At 29.1% G+C, this 24,331-nt stretch overlaps 1 protein-coding gene across 1 annotated transcript; it reads right to left on the minus strand.

Moving 5' to 3' along the window:
- Positions 1 to 1,323: 1,323 nt before the first annotated feature.
- LOC122505972 (synaptotagmin-9-like) lies at positions 1,324 to 23,879 on the minus strand. Its single transcript, XM_043617894.1, has 10 exons — positions 22,521 to 23,879; positions 6,540 to 6,802; positions 6,123 to 6,269; positions 5,676 to 5,807; positions 5,354 to 5,508; positions 5,012 to 5,180; positions 4,773 to 4,893; positions 4,456 to 4,627; positions 4,127 to 4,327; positions 1,324 to 3,364 (listed from the first exon to the last, which is right to left on the minus strand). Exons 1-10 carry the CDS (start codon positions 22,753 to 22,755, stop codon positions 3,361 to 3,363), a joined length of 1,599 nt encoding a protein of 532 aa, XP_043473829.1. The 5' UTR covers positions 22,756 to 23,879; the 3' UTR covers positions 1,324 to 3,360.
- Positions 23,880 to 24,331: the final 452 nt, after the last annotated feature.

Below are 24,331 nucleotides of genomic sequence, written 5' to 3' on the forward strand. Positions count from 1 at the left end.
TTTTATAGACCCCCCGGGGGAGTTAAAATTTAACTCTTTTTTTTACAGTGTATAATATTTAGCACTAAATCATTATGTTACACTGTAACTTATTCTTCTCTCAGTGTATTTATAAAAAGTAATGATGTGTTTAAAAGAAAGAATCCATTTAAGACGAATTAATATGAACTAACTCATTCCTCTATGGTTTGCGCCAAATACAAATTAGAACTTTATCAAGAAATAAGTATATAATGAACTAATGCATTGGAGAGTGAATATACATTCGTCGGAGGAAAAGTCTGAAGCAATGACAAAGTTTCTTCTACGCGGGCATGCACAAATGCAATATATTTCTCTGTAGAAATAATTGAAAAATTATAATTAATGATAGAACGTCAAAGGGGCCTCTGGAAGCTTCTATTTCAAGACGTTATAAAATTAATTTGGATTTAGTTAAAGACAAAGTCTAAACTTAAATGCCAGGACCAGTCTTACTCCCTGCGGTATATATCCATTTTAATTTGTCACTAATTCCGTTTATACAGCTATATATAACGACTATAATGTGTTTGAATTCAGAACTGTTTTTAAATTTATAGCAATATAGTATGTATGCTTTCCACTGGACGAATCTTTTAAAATCATAATATAATAAATGGTATAGATTAAATATGAAATTATTTCAACAAATAAGTTTTGTCATTAAAAAACTTTTTTTAGATTTTACTTAACCCGGCGAGCGTAAGGTTAAGGCCATTTGAAATATTATGACGTCACAATTTGTGCAAAGCATGTGTTTTAAAGATGTGACGTCATAATGGTTTAAATGCCCTTAAAGATTGGAACACTGAGCAAACAAAATGAAAATGAAAATTTAAAGTTTTTACAGGATGGCCATTGAAAAAATCTCTTTAAACAGATAGGGCTCAAGCACAATATTAAGTTCGGGAAACTTGATTGCATCCAGCAAGATCATTCATTAACTATCAAAATTTAAGGTTTAAGGACAAATTCACTTCTAATTCAAAGTTTTTTCAATGCATGACAAAAGTCACGTTGAATTCAAGGCTTTCAAGGTGGTTCCAATGTAATTTATCAATTTTGGCTTATGAGCTTAATAATAGTAAAAAATTTAATTGTACCAATTATTTTTTTAAATTATTTTACAGTTATGCGATATTATTGTCAGAGCAATAAACTGCTAAATTTGTAAAGAAAATTCAAATCTTGGAGATACGTTGTGCAAATTTAATAAACAATATGTAATAGTAATTTGTTTAATAAATCATAAAAAATTTATTTATTTATTTATTTATTAAAAAACTTTATATTCTACTTTTCAAATATTAAATGGCACTAAATTAGGAAAGAAACAGTACGACTCCAGGTAAATTGTATATATAAAAAGTTTTTAAATTACAAAAATAACGATTGTTTAAACTCTTATTGCATCAAATATTGCATACTTAATCTAGTTTATTCGTTTATCATATTATGTTATTACACTCTTCTTGAAAATTATAAGGAACGTCATCATTCAGTCTATACTGTGACCTTTGAGAAAAGTTTATTATTTTACCCAAGTATAGTCTGCGTGAGGTTAAGGGAAACTTCTAGCGAGCTCACCAAACTTGATAATTATTAACAGAACATTCTTTAAACCTTCATTTTTATTTCTTAATACTTTTTCGTTTTTAATTAATAGTTTCAATTAAGAAATTGAAAAAACTAATCTTTCAAAATACTATTCGAAATGATGATGATAATAATAATAATAGTATAATAATTGACAATAGTAAATTAATAGAACAATCATTAGAAATTTATCTAAGAGTCTTAAAATTTTATAAAACTTGGGTTCTTTAGATTCACACTTGATCTGTATCAAGGTTGAATTTCTAGTCCATAATTTATAAAGTAAGCGGTTCAAGTTGTACAGGATTTTAAGTTTTGCTTTTAAGCGTTATGTTTATAATATTAAACTAAGCGTATATAAATACACAGGTCTCCTAAAAGGAGAAATAGAACTCTTCCCTAACTTTACACTAAAGCTTTCTAACCTTCCCCGCCCGGGAATATCATGGAAAGGTTCTTGTAAATGCAAACAAGAATGTATGTTAAAAAATTCAAAGTTTTCATAAGGCGGAAATTTGAATATTACTGTAATCTTTATATATTAGTATTTCACATATGGAAGCTAAACTGTTTTCATATGTTGTGCTTAAAAACAAAAGACTGAAAGAGAGAGAGAGAGAGAGAGAGGGGGGGGGAGGGGGAGAGATGACAGTATAACTTGAGCATTTTTTACAACATTTTAGCGGATTTTTTTTCTAATTTCTCCTGAGAAATGAAGCTGTGTACATTGTGAAATCTTCAATTTCAGGTTTTGATTAATTTTCAGCCTTCTTTCTTTTGTACGACGAATTCAAGCAAAATAAAGTCTTACTTTATTTCAATTCGTCTAAATTAGTATTTTTAACTCAACAATAGGGTAAGAGAGAAATTAATGGCCATCTTTTGGGCACCACTCTCTGCACTAAACCTTCTCTCTGACAATCGAGATACTCTTTCATTACAAAATAAAAAACAAAGGAGTGATCTCGGCCTGCAGCTCTCCGCATTAATAAGCAGATATTTAACAAATACATTTTTTAATGTTTTCTTAACATGTACAATTCTACTATATAGTAGACATTTAACCAAATAAATTTCCATCTTATAATAGTAATAATGAAGAAACAATAAGACGCTATTGAGTCCACGCATTGGACATGTGTAGCAATCTGAAACGCATAGTAAATAGCAATCCATTGTGCTCGCTTTGTTCTTAAATAACCTTGTTCCAAACTAAAGTTAAACATCAACAGTAATCTGAATATTATATTATAACTAGTATAGGTACTGTAAATTCGTAAGTGAAAATCAGTAGAATATAACTCTTTAAAACCGCATGCTCGGAATGTCCATACAGCTCATTAAATTAAATTGATGCAACTCAAAATTATGAGATAACGTTGAAATTATCTTTCAACTGATAATAATCTTGACTATTTACGATTAAGAGAGAATGATATCACAGTAATATTTGGTGAATGTTTTTTTCTTCAGCGAGGTATAAAAATTTTTTAACCGTCAAATTCCTAAATACATAGTACAAGTATAATAACGCGAATTTATATTGGAACTTAATTTTGGTTTTGATTCCATTATTTTGGCAAGATAAGGATCCGCAGCTTCAACTCCAGAGTGTGTTGTTCAACTCATGCAGAAATTTTTTGTTTTCATACTCTTATCAGAGTAAACATTTTCCATAAGGTTTTAACAAAGAGGGACGTCCATTTCAAAACTGTCCAGCAGATGAAATTTATCACGTTTTCTTCATCTATGAAAAATATTAATGATAAATAACTATATATAGGTATAGAATAAGAGTTATTAATTATTAATAAATGTTTTTAGTTCTAAGCTTTTTTAATACAATTTTCAACAAAATATAACTAGGTACTCTTTAAATCTAAATCAATGAAATGCCACTGAAGATCAGTGAAATTTGACTGAGAATAGAGCGCGCAGTCACTGACGATGAAAACCATCAGTCAACTTTCACTGATTTAAAGTTGTTTTAGAGAGTAAATTAACTAATCACATTATATATTTACAATGAGAGATAATATGCATATTAAATTTTGTTAAAGTATTTTACAATTTCGGGAAAATGTGCAACAAGGCGAAATTTTGATAGAAAAAATAGTAAATTTGAATAAACTTTTAAAAATTTACCAAAGTATCAATTTTATATATAAATTTACTAAATTTATAAAAGGTTTTCTAAAGTTTGGTATTTTTTATATGAAAATTTTGCTTTGTTGCACCTTTTCTCCAAATTGTAAAATACTTTTACAAAATATATTCTCTCTCCGATTACTTTGAATAATATAAATTTTAAATTAAAAGTGCTCCATGCACAATAGTCTTTTGGCAGAGGAACTCGGTTTGAAATGGAATGTCCTAAATACACACAGAAAAAAATGACTTATGACTTGTGTATCAGTGAAATTTTCATTGATTCAGATTTAGAGTGTATGACTAAAACAGCCCAATTGTTTGTCTGTATGATATCCACCAATATACCAATACGACTCACCTGCTATTCAAGCAACTTAAGCTTACAGGCAATGGTTCAGACGATACAGCAGGAATATGTCCTGCAACTGTTTCCATGAGTGGATACCATTGAGCGACTGGTTTTCTTGGATTATCTAACATTTCCAGCCAATGATCTCGACCAACACCAATAAAGCTTGAACCAATAGCTGTACATCCCATCAACTCATTTGATCCGATTCTGTGATGGGAAATGTAAAAAATACATTATCACTGATAATTATTATGTTTCAATATTTTATAATTATGAATTGATAAATATATGCAGCTCAGAATTTGAGCAATAAATGGCAATTTTTTTTATTTTACCTGTCGTAATCGATTACTTTTATGATAAGGCTGACGTCTTCAATATTTTCAGCAGGTACATCAAAGACAAGAGCCTCATTGTAAATAGGACACAGGCAATTCTTCTTGACACTTGTTTTTTTCTTTTTTATTCTCTTCCCTTGACAAAGAAGGTATACCTTGACATATGGATCTAAAAGCATTTATTATTATTATTATTATTATTATTATTATTATTATCTTTCAGAAATATAGTGGAAGTTACTTATTTAAACGCGTGTTTTTAGAAACAGAAAGACTATCTTCATAAAAGTTTTATATATAGGTAGGTATTATACCTGATGATCCTGTTATATCCATTGCTTTTAAATTTCTGGCTTTTATAACAGTTAATGTTAATCGTCCAGCAGTGGGTAAATAGCATAACGTCAACATTAATTCACCCAAGTCGACTTTTTCCTAGAGAATTAAGTAAATTAAAATAAGATGAAACATTACAGTTTGGGTTTTTACACATATTGTTATTTGTAAAATATATCGAAATTTATTGTTCATATTGAATGCTATAATAATTTACCTGCATTGCACATAAAATTTCCATAGTATATTCGATTTCTTTTTCTAGATCAGTGCAGTCTAATAGTCCCTTAAGCACTACCTGTCCAATCAGGTCATGACGAGAAAATCTATCAAAATCATAAACTGAAAATTGTAGATACCGTTCTCTTAAATCTTCATATGGTACACTGAAAATAAGTTGTATAATAAGTTTAATGTTATATATTTACATACATACATACATGCAAGTCATCAACCCTCAACTCTTTTGTGATTAAGATTCTATGTGAAATATATTACAAACTTGTCTACTTTTTAAAACTCTTCTTAAAATATATCGTTCACAACTTTTCCATCTTACCTGAAAATAAACGTCTCATTAAATATTGGATTTAAATTTTTTCTGTGAACTTTAGTTTGATATTTCTTCTTTCTGTCTGGTAAAAGATAAACTTTAACATAAGGATCGCTGCTTCCTGTTACATCTTTGACTGGTAACTCTCGAGCTTCCAACACCTAACACAAAAATAAAAACACTCATTCATTATTCGTTTCTATTTATTTCTTAAATCACTTTTTAAAGAATTAAGCGCGCACAAGAAAACGCAATAGTATAGAAACTATTTCACAAAATATTCTTTAGAAATTCAATGAATAGAATTGAATAGAATGTATTTACTAACTTTGACTACGAGTCCCTCAATTTCCTGATCATAGCGTAAAGCAAAATGTAGTTTTCCAGCATATTCCATGTCTGTCGTACTGGAACTTTCATTGCTTTCTTGTCTTGTTAAATCTTTTTTATACAACTCTGGCTGCAAAGCACATATGGTGTTATAGTTTGAATGGGAAATCATATTTACAGAGAATTCAGAAAATTAAAATAGTTGATTAAATTAGATGACGCAACACTGATTTCCCAAGTAAAAATAGATTCAGACAATTGATATATATATATATTAATCAAAAATTCATGGTGAAAAACGATATTACAACACTTTATTTCAAATAACTATATCTGAAGTGGAATTTCCGGGTACGCCTCTTATTAAACGATAATTTTGCCAAAAAATATATTATGTAAAATATTAACATGCAAAACTGAAACTATAATGTGTTAAATTAAATACCTTAATGAGTCCCAGACTTGAATCACTACGATTTTCGAGACTGCAGATGCTAAATTTAATATTTGGAAGATCAAGCCGATGGGAAAGTTGTCTTTGGAAACTTTGATGCCTCATAGGTACAATAGGTAAGGTCGTTTGACGCAGCACCTCAAAAAATAGAAACAGAACATGAAAAAACCTTTCCAATTTTACATAAGTATCCTGTGTGTTGTATATTATTTTTACATTAACTCTAAGCATAAAATTATTTTAATTTTGTACAAAAGAATCATCCCATTTTAAAAGGAGAATGTAAAAAAATAATAATTGCTTTCAGTCTGATAATTTTATTTCTTTCGAGTTTAGCAAGATCTTACTAATAGTCATATATAAATGTTGAAGGGTTTATTTTTTAAATCAGGTTAAATTGTTGAATACCTTTTTATTTTCTTTCTGCTCTTGAACGTATTCATGAGTGATTGGATCTGATTGAAGATCAGGTAAAGAATGACTAATTCGAATAGCATTCTGTTGGGAAACATCACTGTTGTTGCTTTCCTGATTATCTTGCCTCGCTACTCCCATAAGCCATCGCCATGTTGAAGAGCACTGAATGCTCACTGCTGCTAGTAACACAAGTGCCATTAATGCTACTCCAGCCCCTATCAGTAAATGATACGGAAAACTTTCGTTCCACTCCTCTAGAAAAAAAATTATTTCTATTATAAATAATTACTATAATCTTGTTGAAATTATTTTGCATAATGAAGCATATTAATTAAACGTGTAATAAAAGTTAAGCCTGAGGTAAATGCAGTGTAATGTTAAGGCCATGCGGGATTGCACTTTAATTTTGACTCGAGTCGAAACAATAGTTTGAGATTTTTCGGGATATTTAAAAGATAGCGAACTAAAAAAGTATAGGATTTTCGACGAGTACACTACTGATTGTGAGAGAAAAGAAAATGGTTGGTGTAACCATTTTTTCTAATATTATTTCTAGTTAGTAAACTATGCGCTGCTACTAATTCATTACTGGCGGGATTGATACACGGAGAAAATTTATTCCTGACATTTTACTGAATATAGTTTGGTAAAACTAAGATGAAGTGTCAAAACAGTAATTTTTCAAGAACTAGACTTGAAAAGCAATTGCATTAAAAGATAATGTAAAAAAGCATAAACCTTATGATACATGTATTAGCGCTTCACTTATACAGTTCGGTAAAACGAAAGATAAATGTTCGCTACATTCATATATTTACTGAAAGCTCGGTAAAACTGATAAGTTGCAATTTACTGAATAGTTTGGAAAAACTTGAAGAACAAAAATAAAAATAATATTACTTCAGTAGATCTATATTAATACTGCCGAAAATCTCAATTTACCTACTTCAATTATTACCTAAACTCCCTCCACCCGTGTAGAAATTGCCTTAAGTAAATTCTATTTGTGATTTGGCCTCCCGAGTCGAAATTTAAGCCCTACTTTCACCCTGAATTTTCAGGGGCTATTGAGTGTTAGGAGTAGTAAAGTAGGGTCTAATTCTAATACAATTAGACCCTACTTTGACTCCCAAAACAGGCGGAAATTTGCCAATCTTCCATTTGGAGAAGCAAAGGAGGGTCTACTTCTAAGAAACCTGTACCGTACTTTTAAACCTCGTAGACCCTACTTTCATACTCCTAGACCCTACATTCTAAAAGAAAATTTAGAATTATTTTTTAATGCATTACTTGAAACACTGCAAATGCAAAAAGTACTCCAAATTCATAAATACTGATGTGTTTTATAGCGTCTATATACACTTCGTGTATATAGACGCTATAAAACACATAAAATTCCACTTTTACTCATCCCAAGTGCTTCAATTGAATCTGAGCAAATCTTCAAATTTTTCTTTTTCTAATTGTAGGGTCTAGGAGTATGAAAGTAGGGTCTACGAGGTATAAAATTACGGTATAGGTTTCTTAGAAGTAGACCCTCCTTTGCTTCTCCAAATGGAAGATTGGCAAATTTCAGCCTATTTTGGGAGTCAAAGGAGGGTCTAGTTTTTAAAAATTGTATTGAAATCAGACCCTACTTTACGACTGCTAAACCTGAATAAGCCCTACATTTTTAGAGGCTAAGTAGGGTCTAAATTTCGACTCGGGCTGATCAGGGCTTGATCAGGTTCCAGGTTACTTCAAAAAAGGGGTTATATAATTTATTGTCAACACATTAAGCGACATTCAATTATTTAAAATTTTTTTTACGTCAGTTTAAGCAGAAAAGAAAAAATTCCAGAAAAAATAAGTAATAATTAATTAAACAATAATAATAACAAATTAAATTTTTTTAAGCGGATTCTAATGAAAATGGAAAATATGTTTATTCTGAATCTGAAGGTACAAAACAAAATTTTAGTTTTTTATTGAAATGAAATAAAACCATTTGCATCATTCACATTTGTCAATTACATTTTTTGTTAGCTTAGATTTTTTTAAACTTATAAGGCCCTAATTACAACCTTATTTGGCCTTTTTTTAAAATACCACTTCAGGGCCTGATGAGAAAAAATGTTTCATTTCCAATTCAGGGCCCTACACGGAAAAAATTTTTTCAGGAAAGGTTCCCAAACTGCACCTGAACGGTGGATTTGAGAAAAAGTTGAGGTCTACTTCTGCATTGTACTAAAGGAATTCCCGAACTTTTCAGAAATCTGCCGTGAACTGTGAGAATTGCTCCTGCTGTTCACGGCAGATTTCTGAAAAGTTTGGGAATTTCTTTAGTACAATGCAGGAGTAGACCTCAACTTTTTCTCAAAATCCACCGTTCAGGTGCAGTTTGGGAACCTTTTCTGAAAAAATTTTTTCCGTGTACTTAACCTGATCAGGGCCGGATGACTACCACGTTTCAATTTCCACACGGGCAATTGTTTACGAACAAATACTAATTGATACACCTGCCTACAGTACATTCTAAACGCATACACTAATACATCATACATCGCACGGTTTACATTATTGCTTCAGAAACTTTCATAACTGTCCTTATATATTAATCTCAATTTTATTTTATTTCACCGCTTGTGAGAGAGATTTAAAGTAATAAACTAACTATACTTATGGTCAATTTATAAAATATTTTAAAATTATCTTCTTATTATTATAAAGAAAAATGTTTAAATTTCTATTTAATGGAATAAAACAATAATTTATTCAAATCCTTATTATTCTCAAAATGTTAAAATTTAGAAATATACATATTTTAAATAAATGCAAGTTTGAAATTATTAAATTAATTAATTGAAAAATTAATCTTTCAAAATATTAAATAATATTCCTATTTCATGTTTTCTTTTTGTATGATTTAAAAACATTTATTACATACTTGACAATTAATAAGTGTTTAAAATAATTAATTAATTAAATTTTAATTTAATTAATAATAAAATAATTATTAATGAAGTATAATTAAGTTGAAAAAATCAACTATTAATGTTCAAGTTTTTTATTTGACTACGAGCACTTAAAAAAGTATTTCAATCCTGAAAAGTAACACTTTAGGCAAATCAAGGAAGTTTTACCGACCTATTCTAAGAAAACTAACACTTTATGCAAGTCAAGAAAGTTTTACCAAACTATTTCTGAAACGTTAAAGTTTTATTTAATTTATATTAAACGTTCAGTTTAAATTTTTTTTTCAACTTTTACAGTACTAGCTTGTAAGGAATTAAGATAAAACATTAAATTTTAAATATTATTATTGAAAAAATAATTAAAAAATTATTAAAAATTACGATTATGCCACACTGTAAAAAATTTGGGGATTTTTCCCTGAGGTTCCTTGTGGAATATTCCACAAATTCACGGGGAAAAGTATTTTCACTACGATTTTGGGGAATTTTCCACAAATTAGTGAAATTTTGAACAAACTTGGGGAAAAGTGATAAAATATTAGGGAATTTTCTACAAAGCGAATGGGAAACAATTTTTTACTACAATTTTGTGCAATTTTCCACATAATAGTGAAAATTTCAACAATATTATAGGGAAATTTGTATATAATTTTAGGGAATTTTCCACATATTAGTAAGAAAATGTCATTTTATGAAAGCTTTGTGGAATTTTCCCAAATTTAATAAAAATTTCCACAAAGTTGAAAAAACTTTTTTAAATTTTATAAAATGGGTTAATTTTTACTAAATTGCATGTACAAAATTATTAACATTTTTACAAAATGTATGATTTAGGGGCTAAAAAATTAAAATTTATATTACAGTGAAATGTTTTTTTATAATACTTCATTAAATTAATGTTTTAAACAAATGAGCTTTGTCTAATTTATAATTTAAATAACAATTTTTACTAGAAAAAGCATTTAGAAGAAATGAAATTAATTAAACTTTACAATTATTATAATTTTAATAATTTAATAATTATATAATAAAAAATACTTTCACTATGAACTACATAAATTTTTTGTTCTACTTATAGTAAAAATTTTATCTTAAAAATACAATTAATACTTTGGTAAAAAATTTTTTAATAAAGCATGTTTAACAAACAATTATAAACTATTTTTCACTTATAAAAAGCATTGCCATAAATAGTTAGGTTTATTAAAAGATATATACTATGGGGGGCCTTAAAATTTTTTTGCTCTTAGTCGAAAGTATAAAATGTTTTGAAGCATTTTCTCATTTTGAAAGATTTGGCACATCTGGTTTGTCTTTGGATGACCAACAATACCTAAGGGTTTCTCGTTGCAAGGGGACGTATTTTATGAGTTTCTCGCAGGACCCGTTTTTTTCTTATAAATTTATTTAGCTAGAATGTTTGAGAAATTCTCAAGAAGTCTTCTTCGAAAAGTCTTTCAAGATGATTTTACATGTTAGTTGCTTTTCAGCCTTCGTAAGAGTAAAACCTTGAGTGAAAAAAATATTCAAAGTTATTAAATATATAGTGATGGTTATATGTATAATAGTGAAGTGGACAATTTGACAATATTTAATAATATTCTAGAACGATATTTAAGGATTATTTAAAAATTATTAAAAAGGTAAATAATATTTAAAGATATATTATAATTATATTGTAAGTGTAACATATTGTATTGTAAAGTTTTTTAAAACTATTTTTGGTTTTATCAAAAAATTTAGTTAGTTATTCATATTTTGCCATATAATGTTAATTTAACAATTGACTTATAGAATTCAATTAATTTTTAATATTTTAGTTAGATAACGTAGTTTAGGTATTTTTTATATTTTAATCAAAATAAAAATTTTTTAATTTATTTTAAAAATATATAAATAAAAATATGAAATATAATATTGAATTAGAAAAGTCAAAACCCTATTACTACTATATATTCATAGTTTTTGGTAAATATATTATTGTTCAATTTAATTTTTATGTATTTTTTTGTCAATTGTAAAAGGTAAATAATAATTTATTTTTACAGTATGTTGTTGGACAATCAACCCCCTAAAGGCAATATAAACGGAGAACTTTCGCATGACACAAAGACTATTTGCGATCCGAAAGCAAAAAATTAATTATTAATGTTGTAAAGTTCAGATGTAGTACTTTTAACTGAAGTACTTATCGTTCACTGACAGTACCTAATATAATAAACAGTATTTAAAAAATTTGTTCAAGATTTATTCAACCTTACAAACCAATCTTCCCAAATATGAAAGGATAAAATTTACTGAAAAATTCTGTACTATTTTACAGTAAAAATATCCCAACGTTCGAAGAGAAAAATTCCATAATAAGTAATTTAAAAGAGAAATTTTCTAAGAATTTACAAGAAAAATTTTCCAAGGTTGCAAAGGGAAGATTCCCCAAGATTTCAAAGGGAACAATTCCCAAGGATGCAAAGGGAAAATTCCACAAGATTTTAAAGGGAAATTTCCTCGAGTTTCTTGGGGAAAATTCCCCAAGATTTCAAAGGGAAAATTCCTAAAGTTTTTTGGGGAAAATTCCCCAAGATTATAAAGGGAAAATTCCCCAAGGGTTTAAAGGGAAAATTCCACAAGATTTTAAAGGGAAAATTCCTCTAGTTTTCTTGGGGAAAATTCCCCAAGTTTTCTTGGTGGAAATTTACCTTTTTTGGTTAAAATTGCGTCACCAAGATTTTGGGGAATTTTCCCCAAAAATTTTTTACAGTGCACTATATCCCAATTTTATTGAAAAATTCGGTAAAATATGAGGAACAATTTTTCTCCGTGTATCTTTATTAGTTGATTCAACTATTTCTTCTTTTTCTATTATTAACCAAATATAGTAGTCATAACTATAATCATTTTTCTAAGTGTAATTTTGCAAGTTAGTTTTGAAAAAATACAACTTGAGGAATATTCTCATCTATCATTTCTCGAAATTTGAACCCGGAATATTTTTTCAAAATGAGCAGTAGGTAATCTATAAACCACATTTTCTCCCACATGACCTCGATTCATGCAAGTTTGAAAAGTTATAGTAAGTACAGTAGTCTTTCACTAAGTACCCGCTTCGTAAGTACTCGCGCCACCCTTCATACATATATATATATATATATATAATTACAAACATATAGTAAAATAAAAAACAATTTTACGTTAACAACTTCAAGTGTTAAAAAAATGAGTCAATTAAGCAGTTACATTTTTATAAAATTATCAAATATTTCTTAAAAAATCTAAAAGTAATTTTAAAAATGAGTCAGGTAGATGGCGCCACTTCCATGTAATTTGTAGGGCTCGCATCTATGACAGGCAATTCCTATGTAGATATCTCACAAGGACAATAATAGCAAATATACAAGTTCTGAATTAGCTTACCCCCGTCTAGGGCAGGTGCACTCTAGATCTTAATCAGTGAAAATTTCACTGATTTCAATTCAGTGACCCAGTTTTCTTTGATGAATCAGTGGAATTTCACCGACAATCAGTGGTTTTTACTGATTCTCAGTGAAATCCCACTGATGAATTAAAGCAAACTGGGCCACTGAATTGAAATCAGTGAAATTTTCACTGATTCAGATTTAGAGTGTGGTCTCCCACTACGTAACCTTACTGATGATAAGCCCAGTAGTGGGGGCCAGGACGAAACGACATTAAGTGGTCTTCATACCACACAACTCATGGTAGAAATATTTTTATCTCCATAAATTTAATACAGACTCGTTTTGAAATGCACCAAAAATGAGTTCAAGTTTTTTCTGTGTTTGTATTTTCAAATTACCAATTTCTATGTTTTTTTATTTTAATGGATATAAGCAGATAATATATATACAATTTTTTATTTACATTATTTGACTGTGTTCGAGGTTTTTCTGCGCGATATATAGATGAGATAAATGATAGGTATTGTGTGTATTGATATAAAATTGTAAAATAAAGGCGAAACCAGTTGACCTACACTAAATAATAACAATTATTGAACATTTGCAGTTTCTTTTATATACGCCATTTGGCTTTTATACTACAGGTATGTATATATGCATATAGACAATAATAGGATTGCGTTGCTTCACTGAAGAGAAACTTTCGGTAATGTATATATGTTTTACATACATATAGATATAAATGCTTCACGTTTTTAAGTCTTGGTTATTTTATCAGTATTTGAAACGTGCTATGTAGTTATAAAAGAATAAACAGTATAGATATATAATTTTCATATCTTTATAACTTATGTATAAATATTATTTGTGTATATGTCCACATGAAAAGGGCCCGCTTTATCGATTTTCTTTTACAAAATATCACAATTTTCTAAAAGTGGTTCAGACTTTTGAATTTTCTTTTGCTGTTGAGAACTAAACTATATACAAAGTGTCCCACATTAAATTATTGTACGTTTACTATATGACTTTATCGCAATTAAAACATCTAATAATCTTTTTTCTATAATTTTTAATTAGCATGGCAATAACTAATGGTAGATTTTAACATTAAACTCGTTGATCTAAAATAAGGTTTTTACACTTTTAACTGTAAATCTCTATAACTCTTCGTGAATACCATTGAAATTGTTTGAAATTTAATTAAGAATATGCTCACATGTAGATAAGTCCAAAAGTGCCAATGTAGGTCCTTTTCATATACAAACATTCATATTTATCACCTTTTATATGTTTAATTAAGCATCAAGTCGCATTCATGATTTATTTATTATTCTCATTTTCATTGATATGCCAATAAGGTACTATTGAAAAATAAAATATAAATATATATATAGTATTGTAGTAATACTGTAGAAATATTTGTATATACATTAAGGCAATGTTTTACGACATGACAACTCTATTGCATAAAATAGATTATAAATAAGTGTAGAGTATATAATAAAAATTATATGCTCAAATGTTGTAGTTGCGTGTATAGTGTAGTGGATAGCGTTAGTGTTTAGTATGTGTTATAGGTCTAGGGTTCGTGTCTCGCCCATCGGTTAATAATTTATTCCGTAAATGTGCGGTTATTCAATAAGTGGTGTGTATTAATTAACAAAAATGTGCATAACATATCTCAAGTGACATTGAATTTAATTAATTGAGTGTTTCAAATTTTTTTGTGCATTAAAATAGTTAAATTTTTTGAAAAACGTAGCTTTTAGTATATTCAAGCACTATAATAATTAAATATGGGAGCATCTTTCATTACTATGGATCACTCAACCATATTTCCCTTTTTGCTCCAACTATAGAAATATGGCTACAGTATCCATGCCTATCCCGTGCAGAAATTAAAATGTGGGCCTGATAGGGTACTGGACAGTTTTCCCGATCTCTGGTGTGGCTCTGGGTAGAGAAACTGACCAGTGCCCGACTAGTGTGTGACGCTGTTCCCGACCAATGTCCTACTTAGGGAAAAACTGGTCAGGGCCTCGTCAGTTTTTCTTAAAATTGACCTATTTTGTGAGGCTAATTTTATTCAAAAGAAATTACAATAAAATTACTGTAATTAAAAATATTATTATATTAGAAACATAATGAACATATTCATTATATATACAAAATATATTTATACATAACATAATGAGGTATTATAGTCATTTTGACTAATTTAAAAGTAAAAATGATAAAAATAATATAATTTCAAGAATAGAAAAACTTAAAAATTTTTGAAAAATATAATTTTTGGTTTTATGATTAATTCATTTTTCTTTTGGAGGTTGTCGCTCCTTTCTGCCTCCTTAATTTTATAATATTAATAAAGGTTATAATTTTTGATTTCAAATGTATAAGTAATAATTAATATTTATTTAATAAATATTTTATTCAAATTTATTAATTATGTTTAAAAAATAGTTATTAAATATTGAAGGTGTTAAATTTAACAATCTCTCCGAATCATTTTCTCACTTTAAGCTAATATAATATAAAATAATTATTATTATTAAAATAATATAATATATATATATATACAAACTAAATGATAATTATATGTATTTTCGTTTTTTAAATATATTACCATAATTATTTTATAAAGTGTTTTAAAAGAACACGCCTTTTTAACTTAAATAATTGTTTTAAAAAAGTTAATTTTAAAAAATTAAATTTATTTACATGCTTCTAAAACGAGGAAAACTGTCGAGGCCCTGATCAGAGCCCTATTTCATATCTAGTGAACACCCCACTTAGGGTTTTGGCCAGAATTTCTGGTCAAACCCATAAGATAAAAAAATTCTTAAAAATGTAGTATAATTACTCCGTTTAATTAATTTCTTCAATTGTGTATAATTTTATTATGTAAACTAATTTAAAAAACTTAATTCATTTACACTTTATTCAAACCAGGAAAACTGTCGAGCCCCTGATCAGTACCCTATCTAAAATCTAATGAACACCCTACCTGGGGTTCTGGCTAGGAATTCTAGTCAAACCCCTAAAATAAAAAAATTATTAAATAACTAAAATAATGATTGCCATTCATTGTTAATAGCTTCTACAACAAAAAGGAATTCTAAAAACTTTATTAAAAAAAAAAAATTTTAATAGGGAAAACTGTCGAGGCCCCGACCAGAACCCTGTTTTAAATAGGGCAAAGTGGGGCATTTTCTGCACGGGATGTATATCTCGTTTTTTTCTATATAAATTAATATGGCTGTGACATCCATATATCTAGATGTGTCAACTATTCCTTTCTCTCCGTGTGGGGAAACTTGGAGAATTTACATAGGGTTGTCAGATATATGTAAAAACCCGAAAAGGGTTTTTAAAATTTAAAAGCAATAAAATGAAATTAAAACTTTTTTTTAAATAACCCAGTAATATTAATTGACAACTAATAGTAAAATAAAAACTATTGTTGAAGCGGAAGCTTTTCTTCTGTTTAATACAGCACAAAGGAACTTTGATATGATAACAATATATAAAGATAGAGTCAGCATATATTTTGTTGATAGTGCACTGGAATGGCGTCATTATGAATTAGAACTACAAGCAAATATAGATGCCATTACCAAAGAATTTAAGATGTCTAAAAATTTACTTTACTTCCCCTCAGTAAGGCAGCTGCAATATTTAATTAATTTGAAAACACGATAATATTTATCAAAATTTTTTTTATATAATTATTAAAAATTTCATTTATAGATTTTCGACATTTTCGTACTCTTTAAATTTGAATAAGTGAAAATCTATACTTGGAATTCATAAGAAGACGTTCATTTAAGGAAATAAATGTATATTTGAACACTATTAATAATAAGTGATTTTCACTGCAAAAAAGTGAAAAATCAATACATTAAAAAAAAGTTGTGATTAAAATTACTAAATGTCCTTAGCACACAACGCGTTTATTTTATTTAACATTTTATTCTGCTTGGAATAATCAGAATTTTAGTTTTCTAACTATGTATATAGACTTTTCTTTGAGAAATAAGTGAATTTTCACTTATTCAGATTTAGAAAGTATATGGGAAACAATTGTAAATATATATTATCTTATATGTATAGGATCCAATTAATGATAATTTATGGTACGATTCAAAATTAAAGATTATTTTTAAACATTGGTTGCAAAGTCCCTTAAATGTTGATTTCGTCTACATATATACTAAACGCTTATTATTTTTGAAACAAAAATGTCACTTTCTACAGTTTTAACGTTATTGACTCTATATCTGATAAAAACAAAGATGCGATGTCACAAATATATAAATAAAACATCTGTTCTTGTAGACGAAGCATTTTTAAATATTTGGTCTTTTCTTTTCAGTTTTGATTTTCATTCCAAGTGGAAAGTAATAATCAACCTTGAAGAACACATTATTAGAGAAGGCGCACGTTCGCAGTAACGTGAGGCCTTCAAATAGAGAAAAGATTTATTATATATAGGTATACTACAACAGATTATTTTCAATAACAAAAAAATAAAACAAAATTAATACAAATTATTACCTTAACATGAACCGCATTATTAAATAATACGCAGTATCAAAAATACCTAAGGATTTTAATTTCTACATTAAAAATGAAAATTATACATGGAAACTTTTTCAAATACTATAGGTACTCTATTATATTGTCAACATTTTTCAATTATAATATATATGAAATAACTAAGCAGACTGTGATAACGAGGGAACAAAGTTTACAGGAAAATTATATTTAAAGCTTTAAAGTTTTCAAATGGATCGAGTATTGTTTCAACAAAAATAGTTGTTTTAACCTGCTTTATGCTTTATTAAATGATGACCATGTAATACCGACCTACTTTGTATTAAAATGTATAGGGTAAACCATACAGCAGTCAGACACTTTAGAGGAAATGCTTTTAATTAACACTATATATATGAATCTGAAGATTTGAAAATCTCAAGAACATTTGAGCAATTTGGGAAAAAACGTCAGCCAGTTGGAAAATCTAATGTCAGATTCGTAATTAGCGAACCCTCTCGGGTTTCAACAAAATCAAATCCCTAGGTTTCCCGGAGGTATGAAGCAGAAATGTGTCACTTTGCGCCCGCCCGCAGTTTAAGTGTGTTTTTTCCAAAAAAAAAAGGAGGAGGGTCAATAAGGCCGATTTTTGGGCCCAGACGTCGCAGACGTTTTTGTTTGCATTTCTGAATAGTAGATGTCAAGAGCTTTCCAAAACACCCAATAAAACCGTTTTTCGTTGAGACAAGTGGCAGTTATGCTTGATCTAAGGTCAACGTTGCAAAATGCTTATACTATATGTAAACTCTTTAGAAACAAAAGCAGTTGAATGAAGCTTGTTACTTTAGGGTTTTTAAGGTCGCTGATCACGAATCTGATGTAATTTTTAAAAATCCAAGATGGCGGATCTAAAATAGCGGACGCAAAAAATTAAATCTTAAATGAATATTTTGGAAACTTGTTACTCTAACATTCTGAAGGTCGTTGATGATGAATCTGATGTCAGTTTTTAAAAATCTATAATGGCACATCCAATATATGACTGACAAGAAACATTCAAACTTAATCGAACCTTCTAGAAACTTGTTACGAGGAAGTTTTCAAGGTTAATGATTACAAATCTGATGCCAGTTCTCAGAAAGCAAAAAATTATGTTGATTTTGGATTTTCATAAATCTTGATATTTGGATAGTCGATGAATGTGTATGGAATATTATTTTTCAATTAAAATATTTTATTTTCTACACTCCTCTTTCTGATTTATTCCAACATTATTGTGAATCCACAAGTTATAAAAGTGGTGTAAAAAGACAGTAGTACTATCGATACACAAACTTAAGAGCTTCAAGGAAAAATTGATTTAGGTGAGATTGGTAATTTCTTTCGCCTTCGACACAAGAACATCAGATTTGTCATAAACGACCTTCAAAATGTTAGAGTAACAAGTTTCCAAAATATTCATTCAAGATTTAATTTTTTGCGTCCTGCTATTTTAGATCCGCCATCTTGGATTTTTAAAAATGACACCAGATTCGTGATCAGCGACCTTAAAAACCCTAAAGTAACAAGCTTCATTCAACTGCTTTTGTTCCTAAAGAGTTTACATAGTAAGCATTTTGCAACGTTACTCAAACTTTGATATCAAGCATAATTGCCACTTGTCTCAACGAAAAACGGATTTATTGGGTTTTTTGGAAAGCTCTTGACATCTATTATTTAGAAATGCAATAAAAAAAGTGCGACGTCTGGGCCCAAAAATTGGCCTTATTGACCCTCCTTCTTTCCTTGTGGAAATTCACCGACTTTTTCTTATTTAATGAGGAATTAGTCTAACCACACTATAGTATAGATAGCCTTTTTCTCTAAGAAATTTATCTACATCTATATGTCCCTATTAAATATTTGAATCAGGCCAATCCCAATTGCTAAATAGATTTTGCGCAGTGGAAAAGAAATCGACGGTTTAGAGTGCAAACCTGCTAACTCCACTTTTTATCAAATTTGAGATTCTTTTTGTATTTGATAGATAAAGAGGTGATACATCAGCCAAGTAAAACTGTTTGACGAAATTATTATGTCTCTAAATTGCTAAAAAAGTGTTGTGTGAGTAAAACAGCTAACTCCATACCTGTCAAATTGCACTGCTATAACTCCACATAATATATTGTATTGTATTGAAATGTGTCTAATATATTTTGAGTGTAAGAGATATCAATTAAAATATATTTAAAAAGGAAGTACTTTTTATTATTAAGTAGCATTGTGTTGTTCTGTTAATAAAACAAATATACTGAAAGTTTTGTTCTATAAGAATATATCCTAAAAATTCTTTTGAATAGTTTTTTGACTCTCTTGAAAAATTTCATAAATGTGAGTTAGCAGGTTTGCACTCTAAACCGTCGAAATATACTTAAATTTGATCACTTTTAACTGAAATTAGAAATTATCATCTTTTATACACTGTAAAAAATTTAGGGAGTTAACGGACTCGGGAGTTGGGAGTTAAATTTTTCGAGTTAAAAATCAACTCCAAAAGAGAGTTAATTTCTAACTCCCTTCATTCAACACCCGCGCGAGTTATTTTTTCCTTGGGGAGTTAGCATTTGAGTGTGAAATTTTAACTCTCTTTATTTAACTCCCCTGGCATTGTTGCTTCTTTAAAAAGCAAAAAATGCTCATGATACGAATATAATTTGGAAATTGTTTTACGAATATTTGGTGACATCTAAACTTCTTATATATATGCCAATCCTTTCATTTTTCATAGTAGAATAATTATTTTAAAATGCTGAGTCAAGTTTCTAAAAGTTTCAAAATTTTAATTTTTTGTTCAATACATGTATAAAAACAGCTATAATTAGAATAATTGCATAAAAACAATTTATTGAACAAATTAGACGTGTTTTCTGAAAAATTTCAAAATACTTGGTATCAAATATTTCAATTCTTCTGTATCACAAACACTCATGCGAGTAATACTAAGAAAACGAAGAAAACAGTCGCAATACCTACTGAAAGTTGTATTGTTGATGCAGCGTTAGTATTTTGTTGGTTGTTTTAATAACCATATAGAATTATACTACGACGAAAAAAATTCTATTAATATATCCGCTATTGGATAGAAAAGTTATTTATTTAAAAGTAATTGATATTGAATTTGTGATAAAATTCTACAAGACTCGTATAAATTATTCAATTACAACAGTAGTTGTTTCCAAGAGTATTGTCGTATAAAACATTAGTCAACCGCAGTATATATAACTTTCAATCATCATAGTGTCGTGGAAATACAATATATTATTAAAAGTATTACAACTTTTTCCACATTAGGTGTTTTAGTAATTTGATAGAATATATATTTGGAGTGGGCAAAGTTTTATACTATTGAGAATGAATTATTAAAGAAATTTTCGTTTGAGAATGGTTGAAATTCCCTTGCGCGTCACTATACGCCTCTCGCATTCGCATCTTCTGTATATGTTGGAAGATGTCCGTTGAAAGCGCATGCTTAAAATTTACCGTCTTTGGAGCACAAACCATGAGTTTCCTATATCGAGCTACAGCTGTCTTTTAAGAGGCCAAGGTCGATAATTCTACATTGTGTTTCGCGTCGTCTTTAATACAAAGTAGACTTGACGATTTCTTTGAAAATTAACTTTTCCGCTCTCCATACAATATACGTACTTATCATTCTACACCTCTAATTAATGCCTTCCATTATTTATTTACAACTAATACGACAGTCCTTTAATAGACCTCTCAGCGCATATTATCTACGACATTAACTTGTCTAGAGAATTAGGAAAATGCTTTTTAATCTCGATACTATTAATTTGAATACAAATTAGTATAACCCATTGATTTTGGTTGCTGACTGGATTATTCAGTGAAAGTTTCACTCATTCAGATTAAGAGGGTAGTAATATTCGCTCGAGAGCCAAACATAAAGGACCAATTCATTTCATTATTATAAATATTCCTTTTATTATTTTGTGATATAAATATAAAATATATTTATGTTTCTTCCAGCATAAATAAAAATTTACACCAAGGTTATTAGATAACTATTTTAATATGTACGAGCTTTAATTTTGACGATGCATGCATATGCGCAGGATGAAATAGGACTTTGATTTCATTGTGGTTCACGGGCAACCAAGTAGAAATATAAAACATTTCAATGGTGAATTAAACACGTGTCGTCCAAGGTTATAATAAATATATATATATAGTTTTTTTGGTGCTTTAAATATAATAACATTTTTAAATATGTTTATTTTTAAGAAACAAAATGTTTGTAAATAATAGTAATGAATTGTAAAAATGACAGAATTTTATTATTAAAATATTCAATTTAATGTAAATTTTAAATTTATAAACGGCGTAATATTTTCACTTTAAATTAGAATTTGCGCAAAATTAGTTTTTAAAATTGAAACCAACTACTAAATAAAATTGTAAAAAATTGTTGTAAACTTTAATCGCAAGGTTAATTATAGTGCACGACTTTTCACTAAAATCAAAAACTCTTAAGATATTATTCTTCTATATAGATAATGCAATGGAATGAATTGTAAAAACTATTTCTTGTCATTAAAAAGAAATGATTGTAAAGGAATTTTCTTTGTTGAATCAACAGTGTGCGATTTAGTTCGTAACTAATATATCTGTATATTCAAACACCTGTTAGCGCAGTTGTTCCGGTCTGGTGTGGGCGGCAACGTCAGCTTTAATAAAGTCCAGACTTGGACGAAAGTGAAACGGATTTGCGCGACCAAGATCATTTGTATATATTTTGGCATCTTCTTTCTTAGTATCACATTTCAATTTTTTTAAAATGATTTATCTTTCCACAAGAAAACTTTCATCTATTTATTAATTATAGATTCACATTCTTTACATAGGTTCCAAAAAAGCACTCGTACACGTATTAATTAATTCCAAGAACTGTAGATATGTGATTAAAATAAATAGAATAAAAATAATTCCGAGTTCCCCATAAATGTTATCGCATCCTTGAAAGTATAGAAAGAAAAGAGTTAAAGAGAGTTTCGCAGACTTACCGGCGTGAACTTGAACTTTTTCACTGGGTACAATGTTTTCTTCCAGGATGCTTTCCGAGGCAGATTTAACAACTCCCATGTTAGGCTCTCGAGGAGCGAAGGAAGTGCGTTCGACGAGCTCGGGAAGATCACTGAGAATATTAGCTTGTTTAGCGCGCACAGTGTCCTGGTCGTCCTGTTCCGATAGAAAAACAGTGCTGAATGCAAAATCAGAAGCAAGTCGCGTCGGCATCATTGCTGAATAGACTTTGAATTGAGATGCGCCTGCGTCACAAAAGCTTCAGCGTCACGAGCCAGCTCCAGGTGCAGCCATCACCATCCAGGACAAGGTGTGTGTATCAGCGCTGGCGGGCAGAATAATAGGGTAGGTGGGGTTCTGCCATGACGAGTGTGTAACTCCAATGTCGACCAACTGGGTCTCGGTGAAGGTCTTACAGTTGCCGGTCCCGATGACCTCTATCTAAAAACATTACTTTCCTGCCCTGCGTCTCATCCATTCCGCACAAATTCTAATAATTTATGCAAAATAACCAACTTGATCAATGCCCTCTCGACACTTGGGTCAGATAATTCAGCTGCACATTTGGATCTGCCTAAAAGTTTATAAAAACAAATACTGTAAAACATGTTGCATATGTGCATTCATTCAGTAAAATTTATAAGCTCAGCTGATAAGGGACCACTTTTAGTTACATGCTCTGATGGCTGCGAATATTGAGAGTGACAACCTAATAATTAATAGAATTATTTCGAAATATTTTTAATATCGACAAGTACATTGTTTTAGCCCTGAGTGAGGTTTTTACATGTAGACCTCATATACAGGTGCGCGTTCTGTCTGGCTGTGTACGCGTGTAAAACATTTCAAGGACGCAAGTTAACGATCGAAGAGTTCATTGTATGCGATTTCTCATCCTCCCACTGCAAAAACAGAAAGTAGGGTAAACAACAGCAAAATAATAACAGATTGTATAAAATTTTTAATTTATAATATTTCCAACTAAATTATGGATAAATAGTCAGACGATAAATAGACATTCTTTTTGAGGTCAAAAAACAAAACTTACTGTACAGATAACATCACAGCAAAGGTTAGTGACATTTTCAAACATTATATATATGTATATGACAATTTGAGATTAAAGTTGCCGCGCTGTGTTGACAAAACACACTCTATAGATTTTCAGTGACTCGCACTTCCATTGAAAAGTCATCAGTTCCTGAAAGCGAAAGTAACTTTTGTACTACTTTAAATAGTGAATTTCATTGTTATGCGGTCCTTTTTAGAGAGTCCCTTTTAGAGAGCAAGTTGGAGTAACTCCATTTCCGAATGCATATATAGATGCAAACATGTTATTCTTTTAACCCGGAATAATTACTAATTTGCAATTGAAAGCAGAATCGTAATTTAAACATTTCAAAATTTGAAATAATTAAGTTTTTAATACAAGACGCAATTTCATAGTTTATGATAAAATGATACATTCATTACATCAGAATAGGGTAAGAGTACCATTTTTCGATGTTATCATGGTAATAACCAAAAAATATTGTCTAAAATGTCTCATTTTTTTGTGGATATAATATTAATATATTTTTTTCACATTTATAACGCGTAAGAAAATTAATATTTATCACTTTTTTCCATTTACAATGTGCTACAATGTTTAAATAAAATTCAAAGTTTGTTTACTCGACAACAGGAACCGCATCCTCGACAATTGATACGTTTACCCTATTACAGTGATGATGCTTCAATAAAATTAAAATATCAATAATAATTAAATTATTTTAATATTATAGTGAAATCT

Source organism: Leptopilina heterotoma, unplaced genomic scaffold (genome assembly GCF_015476425.1).
Source record: "Leptopilina heterotoma isolate Lh14 unplaced genomic scaffold, ASM1547642v1 Lhet_381, whole genome shotgun sequence".
NCBI classification, from domain to species: Eukaryota; Metazoa; Arthropoda; class Insecta; order Hymenoptera; family Figitidae; genus Leptopilina; species Leptopilina heterotoma.

Bases quoted from the DNA above. Each gene is read 5' to 3' on its own strand.
- LOC122505972 (XM_043617894.1), bottom strand. From the start codon at position 22,755: ATGATGCCGACGCGACTTGCTTCTGATTTTGCATTCAGCACTGTTTTT. The intron at 6,803-22,520 runs GTAAGTCTGCGA...TTTTTTTTCTAG, and splicing joins AAAAGTTCAAGTTCACGCCG to AGGAGTGGAACGAAAGTTTT. The intron at 6,270-6,539 runs GTATTCAACAAT...CTATTTTTTGAG, and splicing joins AGCAGAAAGAAAATAAAAAG to GTGCTGCGTCAAACGACCTT.